The following is an 8,812-nucleotide window of genomic DNA, read 5'->3' on the forward strand; positions in this document are numbered from 1 at the left end:
ATTTTATTTGCAAAAAAAGTTCTTAGGTTCAAAAAAACATTCAGTGAACTGAAAAACTGTGGTCGGTAATATAGGTATTTAGCTGTGTCACATGCCCTTAAAAATTTTATTCAACGTGTAAATATATGTAATTGCCTTTAACAGATATCTTGTTTACCGACAGGTACGAAAGGCGCGAAAATTCAAAATAAGCAAAAACAGAAAATTACAAATTGAGTGGATTAAAAATGGAATATTTTGAACTTAAGTAACATTGGAATAGAATTTGAAGTTCAATAAAAGCGTTTAAGTATAAATCTATTAATTTGAAATTATTTTTGAAAAAAATTCTTCATAAAGTTTAAAGTGTTTGACATACTAAAACTTCGGATTGAAACAGTTCAATTTTGAACGTTATAATCTGTAGATTCTATAGTTTTGAACCTTAGTTTAGAATCGTCTTCTAAAATGAATTATTGTTGAATTATTAATACTCAAAATACAATTTAATTTAAAAAATCATAACATGATTTATATTAAAGTTGATGAACTTTAAACGTTTTTTTATAAAAAATATTCAAACTCAAACGCTCTTAATTTTTAATTCTTTTCAGTCTCCCAAATCTCATTTTAAAATTCCTTGTATTGGAAATTTACGCTTTAAAATAAGGAGCTAAAATGGAACATTTTTTAAACAAAATATTTTTGAATTACGTACTGTAAATTGAATGATTTCATCATTAAAAAATTTAATAATGGAAATTAACATTTATAAACAAATGTAATCGTACTTATTTCAAATTATGTAATAAGAAACTCGTCATATTTTAAGTGATCGGATAGATTTTTCTTTTCAAAATTTGTCAAATTCACGGTAAAAAAAAATAACTGTTAGATTATGTTCAACTGAGTTAAATATACAATTTTAAAGAATTGGTTTGAATGTGAAGTATGAAGTAAGGAATTTCAATAGGACAATGGAAAAGTAGATACAAAAATTAAAGCGATTCAAATTAAATAATGTTGCAATATATTATAATTAATACAATAATTTATTTCTAAATTAAATAATTATAAAGTTGTAATTATCTTTTTACAGTAATTTCAATAAATTATCCTGTGCAGGAATGAGAAGATTTACTTTTAAAGCGCCAGTGCCATTCACTTTATTCAGAGCACTTGCTATAATGGCTGCAAGGAGTGCACGTGCCAGAAGCAAACTCCGCATTCCGCTAATATCTATTTGCATTCCAAACATTCAAATGCTTAGGATTTCAATACCCGCATTTTTGATAAAATAATTTTTATAAAATAAAACGTGAGTGAATTTTTTTTTGTGAATTTGAGAAATGTGAAGTTTCATATCTTAAAGATTATAACGTTAAACAGAATGAATTAAAATGTCTGAAAATAAATAGTCTATAAAGAAAAGTAGACTATATATGTCAGGATTTGCATAAAAGTTGCAAATTAACTTTTTGTTTCTAAATAATTTAAACCATTTAAATTTAAAAAGAAAACCTTTAAGGCTATGTGACGAGAGGGTCACATGACCAAACCTGCTTCTCAATTTTTCTGTCCCAAAGAAATGAGGGATCACTCTGAAAGTTTAGGAAATGAAAGAGGAGATAATAAAGTCCATGTCTTTGCTTTGTTCCGAAGGAAATTTTGAAAAAAAAAATTTCTAAGAAAATGGAAGTAGAAGTTAGATCGGTACTTTTCTGTCCCAACTTACGTCCACACGGAAAGAGATATCGTGTTGAAAATTTGGCACGCTAAATAGAGGGCACGAAGGAGTATGTCTCTGGTCCTAACTAATTAGTATTATGAAAAAAGTTTTTTTTTATAAGAGAAATACCAACCGTGCTGTGGAACAATGCAAAGAATTTTTAATTTTGTCATCGAACAACTAATGTTTGCACTTTTGATGCAAAAAAAAACAAATTTATAGCATTAAATAGCACGTGCCTGATATACGTATCAGCTGTTTCAGAGCAGCACTAGCGCAGCGAGTAAACAATTTCGAACTTCTACGGGTCTGTGGGTAAAACAGATTGCATGATTACCTACAGAGAAAGTTAGAAGTCAAACTTCTGCTGTAAAGACTAAATGTGTCCGTCGATAATCATTATTTTCATAAATAAACTTTTTTCTTCCCCCAACTCTTTGCAAGGCCACAAACGATCCTTTAATATTTATAAACATTTCCCGCAAAAAATTTCCGCGTTATTCAAACTTTTATTTTTCGATGTGGATGAAAAAATATTGATCTTAGGACTGACTTGATCAGCTGTTATACTAATCACATGGCCTCTGTCATGGCGCGCCTAAGCTTCCGCTCTTAAATAAAAAGTTCAATTAGACAGAACAGGCATAATTCACAAGATAACTAACTTTTTTCTTTATTAATTTTAGCATATTTAAAACGTTTATTAAAACAATTTATGATACCAGGAGTTTAAAGAAAATAACTTTTTATTTCTGTCAAAGACTTTCCCATCTGTTTCCGTCTAATCTCATTTTTTTAATAATAACTCTTCTGCCACCTATCTTAAATAAAAAATTTTTTGCAACACTATTTTTCCAAATAAAGAAGGTAATTTTTCGCTAAAAACTAATTTGAAAATCAAAAAAAGCAAGCTTTTTTTTAAATTGACAACATGCCCCACACCGGCACCATACCCCACACCGGCAAGATACCTCACACCAGCACGGTACCCTACACCCTGATAAAGTATAATTTAATTAAAACTTCTAATTTGGAAAATCGAAAGAACTAAAAATCAGAAGAAAAAAAAATGTCACGGTCCTAAATTGATTGAATTACGCTCTCGCCTATCAGAGATAAGAAAGATCAGGGGTCGTATGAATCGATCATGCTCTGTTATCGTTGAGCAGTCAGTTCTACGTGCTCGTCGTGTGATGTGGCATTAAAAATTTTATTTGTTTAAATTTAAAGTTAATAAATAATTAAATACATAAACTTAAAGTTTAGCAAGAGATCGAAAAGTTCCGGTTGTATTGTCCCCAAATGGACTGTGGTGTATTTTCAAATTATTTAGAGGCTTTTTTTATTCAGGGAAAATACAAATTTAGTGACGGTCCAAAAATATTTATAAATGTTAAAAATAAGTGACATTTGTTTATTAAAATTGGAAAAGAATGTCAATTACTTAATGAGCGTCAGTGACTTCTAACCGACGGCACGGCGTTTATTATTCAAGCTTCGTTGATTCCCAACGCCCAATCATTGAGGCTTTCCTTTTCCGGTAAAAACAAACTGATTGTGAGCTCGGCTTCGAAATATTCCCAGGAGAAAGTTTTCATACCGTATTTTTAATTAAAAATTTTTTTAAAAAGTGCGGGGACCATCGGCAAATTAAAATTGGAAAAAAGTTGAATGGAATGTCTAATTTACGATTTGTTTGAAAGAAGGAAATATGAACAAAAATAATCGAGGTTTTTGTCCCAATCGCTGGCGATGTGGAACGAGAAAAGTGAGTGAAACGATTTTTCAAATAAGAGATTTCATTTTAAAGATCTGCTTAAAATTAAAAAACTATAATAAAGTCGTTTAATCCCGGTAATGTTTATACAATAAAACATTTTCAGATATAATTTTTATAAGATGTGAAATATTTCAATTTATTTTTTAAAGTTGGAGAATATTCTGGAATATTCCAGAATGGTCTGGGAAATTTCAATAGGCGTTTGGAAAATTTATTTAGAATTTCTAGAAACTTGAAAAAAATCAGAGTATTTTAAAAGCTTCGAGAATAGCCAAGATGTTTACCTGAGCGGGAAATCGGGAAAACTAGGAAATGGACGGGAATTTCGTTTACTGAGAAATAATAGTAAATTTTATAAAATAATTGAAATTTTGACTTGGAACAGGAAATTTTCCAAAATAATTATAATACTGACTTGGAAGAGAGAATTTTTTAAAAGAACTATATAATTTGCACACGAAACAGGGAAAGTTTCCAAAATAATTCAAATATTGATTAGACATGGTAAGTTTTCTAAAAAAATTATTATTATTCTGAATTGGATCAGCGAATTTTTCGAAAAAATGTAATCAAGATCCAGAACGAGGAATTTTCAAAAGAATTGTGATTCTGATTTGGAACGGAGAATTTTTGAAACAAATTATTATTTAGATATGGAACCAGAAATTTTCAAAAGAATTATGATTCTGAATTAGAACAGAGAATTTCTGGAAAAATTACAATTCAATCTTGGAACAAGGAAGTCTAAAAAGAAATATGATTTTGATTTGGAATAGGGATAGATACGAATAATTTTTATTTAGATTGAAACTAGAAAAATGTCGAAATATTTATAATTCTGACTTTTATTAGTGAATTTTTCAAAATAATCACAATTTCGATTTTGAACAAGGAAACATTTAAAGAATTATGATTTTTACTTGAAACAGGGAATTTTCTAAAAGATTTCTGATTCTGACTAGGAACAAAAAAATGTTTGAAATAAAATTTTTATTCGGATCTACAACAAGAAATTTTCTATAATATTTATAATTCTGATTTGGAACAGGGAATTTTTTTAAAGAATTATAATTTTGACTTCAAACATGTAATTTTATAACAGAATTATAATTCGGAACAAGGAATTTTTTGAAAAAAATTATTATTCAGATGTGGAACTAGAAATTTTCAAAACTAATTACAATTTTGATCAGGAACAGGAAATTCAGGAACAAAATTTCTATTCTGATTTAAAAAAAGATTTTTTCCCGAAGCATTATAATTCTGAATTAAATTAGTACATTTTCCAAAAAATTGGAATTTTTTTTGGAACAAAGAACATTTTTAAAGAATTATGATTCAGACTTGGAACAGGTAATTTTCTAAAAGAATTATGATTCTGATTTGGAACAGGCAATTTTTCAACAAAATTATTATTCAGATGCGAAACTAAAAATTTTCCAAATAATTACAATTTTTGTTCGGAACAAGGAAGTTCTGAAAGAATTATAATTTTGACTTGGAACAGGTAATTTTTTAAAAGAATTAATAATTCTTAATTAATAATAATCGGAACAGACAATTTTCGAAAAAAATATAATTTAGGTCTGGAAAATAGAATTTTTTAAATGATTGTGATTCTGACTTAGAACAGGGTATTTTCGAAAAAAATTATAATTCAGATCTGTAGAAAGAAATTTTACAAAAAAATTAAAATTCAGACTTGGAGCAGTACATTTTCTAAAGATATTCGAATTTTTATTTGGGACATAAAATTTTCAAAATAAATCTGATTTTGATTGAGAATAGGGAATTTTTCAAAAAAATGAAAATTCAGATCTGGAACTAGAAATTTTCCCTAATAATTACAATTTTGATCTCACTTGGAACTGTAAATTTGAAAAAGAATAATTATAATTCTTATTTCAAAAATTTTAAAAATGATTAAAATAAAAAATATTCATTCATATATGGAAAAGGAGTTTTTCGAAAGAATTATAATTTTTCTTATTCGGAACAGGGAGTTTTAGAAAAAAGTTATAATATAGATATGGAACTACAAATTTTCCAAAAGAATTACAATTCTGACTTAGTGTAGGAATTTTTCTAATATAATATAAAATTTGATTTAGATCGGGGAATTTTCCAAAAGAATCTAATTCTAATATGAAACGGGAAAAGGTTAAAAAATAATAGTAATAAAAAATAATAATTCAGACCTCGAAAAAGGAGTTTTCCACAAAAATTAGAATTTTAACTTGAAACAGGGAATTTCCTAATTGAATTATTATGCTGATTTAGAATAGGGAATTTTTGCAAAAATTAAAATTTAGGTCTGGAACAAGAAATTTTCAAAATGCATTACAATTGTGATTTGGTGTAGAGAATTTTATAAAAGAATTACATTTTTTTTAGATCCGGGAATTTTCCAAAAGAATCGCAATTCTGATTTGTAACAGGGAGTTTTTCAAAAGAATTAGAATTTTTACTTGGAACATGGAATTTTCGAAAAAATTATAATTTAAGATCTACAACGAGGAATTTTCAAAAAATTACAATTCTGATTTGTTGTAGATAATTTTATAAAAGAATTACAATTTTGTCTTGGAACGAGGAATTTTCCGAAATAATTATAATTCTGATTTTTCAAAAGGAATTTTTCAAAAGAATTATACTTTTGACTTGGAACAATGAATTTTCAAAAAATAAAATAATATTTCCGTAGAGGATTACAATTTTTATATTGAGAAAAGGAATTTTAGTAAAAAATTATAAGTTTGTCTTGAAACAGGTAATTTTTGAGACGGAACAGGAATTTTTGAAAATAATTTTAATTCTAATTTGGAAGAGGGGAATTAATAAAAATCCACGTTCAAATGTAGAATTTTAATTTTTTTCCAAAATCCTCTGTTCCAAATCATAAAATTTTAAAATCATTTTTATTTTATTCAAATACAATTTAAATATTTTTAGATATTTTATTTGTTAAATAAAGAATATTTTATAATTAAAAAAAATGGATTAACTAATTAATTAATAGATGGTGGTAGTTCCGTCTCCAGGATCAATATGGGATTATCCTTGCTTCGATCAATTCAACATTATTGGATCAATTTACGAAATTGGACCAGAACCCAAAAAGGAATTTTTCCCTTCCAAGATTTCAATTCCTTTAGCACACGTAATCCTTTCCTCATTTTTGTATTTTATTCAAATCCAATATAAAAATTTACAAATATGTTAGAAGTTATACAAAAGCTTTGTTATAAAATGATAACATAAATGTTTTACAATATTAATTGATTTCTGATGTTAAATATTGCCGATGACTGTTCAAATAGTACTCTGTGAGCATAGGAAAAATGTGCTTTGTTGGTTAACGCTTCAATTGTATTTTGGCGTTCCCGGTTCAAATCCCGACCGAAGCAGATTTTTTCTCGTTTATCCAGAAAATTATTTGACCAATATTCGGCAATCTGTAACATCGGACATCAATTATTAATTAACCTGGTCAACAAACTAATAAAAATCGATGTCAAATTATGCTAAAATGATAAAAAAAGTATTAACAAAAATTTAATTCAGGAAATTTCAAAATAAAGAAATTTAAAAACAAAAAACATTTTATTTGCATCTTCTTTTTTTGATGATCAATAATAGGTTATAAAGAATTGGTAATTGTTTACCTTAAAGACTTTTCAGTATTTTCGACTAACGGTTTGAATCATTCTAAAAAATAAAATATGTTTGTATTTTTGTCAAAAAAAACTAAAAATAATCAAACAATTTGTGTTCCATAACTGATTTTTTTCCAGAAATTGTTTTTTCTTAATCGAATTTTAGAACGATTCAATATAAGCGCTAAGATATTATATTGAAAGAAATGCAAATCGACCAAAGATTTAATTAATTATTTAGCAGTTGATTAATTCGAAATATTAAGATAGTGAATTTAAAAAATTGCAACCATTAAGATTAAAATGATAATTATTTATGCAATTTTTTTATTTACAAAACTAAAATTTTGCGAGGTGGATAAGCTGAATTAAAAAAATATTTTCCAAATGATGTCAAAAACAGCCCACTAATTATACTAAATATACCTCTGGATTCAGATTATTTTTTTCATTATATTTTCTTAAATTCTGGTTATTTATCAATAGAATAGAATAATTTTGACATTTTTTTCAGGTGGATCAGCCCTCGAGATACGATCCAGCAAAAATGGAAAAGAATTCTCCAGTGGAAGCGGACCATTCCGAAATGAAAATTATCATCCCGACGGTGAGCGTCGCGACGTCAATTCCACCAAAACCTGAAAATATTCCATGTAATAGTGGAGCTTGTAAATCATCAAGAATGAGAAGTGATCCTCGACCCGAAAGTCCCTGGCACATCTTAAAAACAATTTTTCTAATTGTCGTCGTGGTTGCACTTATAATTTGGGTCATTGTCTACACCCTATTGGTACAATACCAAATATTGTAAAAATTGAGTCGACGTGGGCACAGTGTGCCTATAAAAAGAGTTTTGTAACCTCCTCCTCCTCCTCCTCCTCCTCCTCCTCCTCCTCCTTTACCCCTTCCTCCTTTTCCTCCTTATCTGTTTCCTCCCTACGTTTAGGTGAGGGGGGGGGGCATAAAATTAATCGAAAATGAATTTTATACTTTTTACCATTTTTATTTTTTGCAACATTCCATCGACACTGCAAATATTTGGACTTCTAGAATTGTAAATATTAAAATTCTTACAAAAGGAATCTCTGAAAAGTTTCTTTAGGGTTTTAAAAAAAATGGATCTTTTTTAATTCTTGTAGACAGGATTTTCGAAATCCTATTGTATTTAAAATATGACTGTACAATTATTTAGAGAGACTGTAATATATGTAAATAAATTTTTATTATTTTAGGCTTAGATTAAATAATAAATACTTATATTTTTTCTGAGATATTCAAGATTATTACTGATAATACGCTGTTTATGAACGTAAGTTTCGTGTAAAATTAATATTGTTTATAAATTGTTATTGTAAATATTTTTAGACTATATTTATGAACTTTAAGTCAATTTTAAGAACATTTGAATATTGTTTTGAGCAGCTGTGAGTGAAAAAAAAACTAAAAACAATGTTAAATTTTGTACTAAAAGTGCCAAAGAATTTTTGGTCATTTTAAAATTATTGTTAATAAATTTTGTTGTTATTAAATACAAACTTTTGTACTCATTTCTGTGAACCAAATCTTTTTATTTAAATAAATTAATTTTACACAATAACCTTGTCTTTCCCTAATTTATTGTTTAATTATAAATAAATTAGTAAGATTTTACTCATTAAATTGTAACTT

At 27.2% G+C, this 8,812-nt stretch overlaps 1 protein-coding gene across 2 annotated transcripts in view; it reads left to right on the plus strand.

Annotated features, from left to right (window-relative positions):
* The window catches only part of LOC117172568, a 13,611-nt gene extending 5,059 nt beyond the window's left edge, over nt 1-8,552 (plus strand). Inside the window, exons 2-3 of one of the 2 annotated variants that reach the window (XM_033360633.1) lie at nt 6,508-6,648; nt 7,659-8,552. In XM_033360633.1, coding sequence (XP_033216524.1) covers nt 6,508-6,648; nt 7,659-7,955 — 438 coding nt within the window. In that variant the 3' untranslated portion in view covers nt 7,956-8,552. Of the gene's footprint in view, nt 1-2,878; nt 3,477-6,507; nt 6,649-7,658 lie in introns of those variants that run through there. The other variant, XM_033360634.1, reaches the window with a different exon arrangement.
* The last annotated feature ends 260 nt before the right edge of the window (nt 8,553-8,812 follow it).

This window comes from Belonocnema kinseyi, chromosome 5 (assembly GCF_010883055.1).
Source record: "Belonocnema kinseyi isolate 2016_QV_RU_SX_M_011 chromosome 5, B_treatae_v1, whole genome shotgun sequence".
Lineage (NCBI taxonomy): Eukaryota > Metazoa > Arthropoda > Insecta > Hymenoptera > Cynipidae > Belonocnema > Belonocnema kinseyi.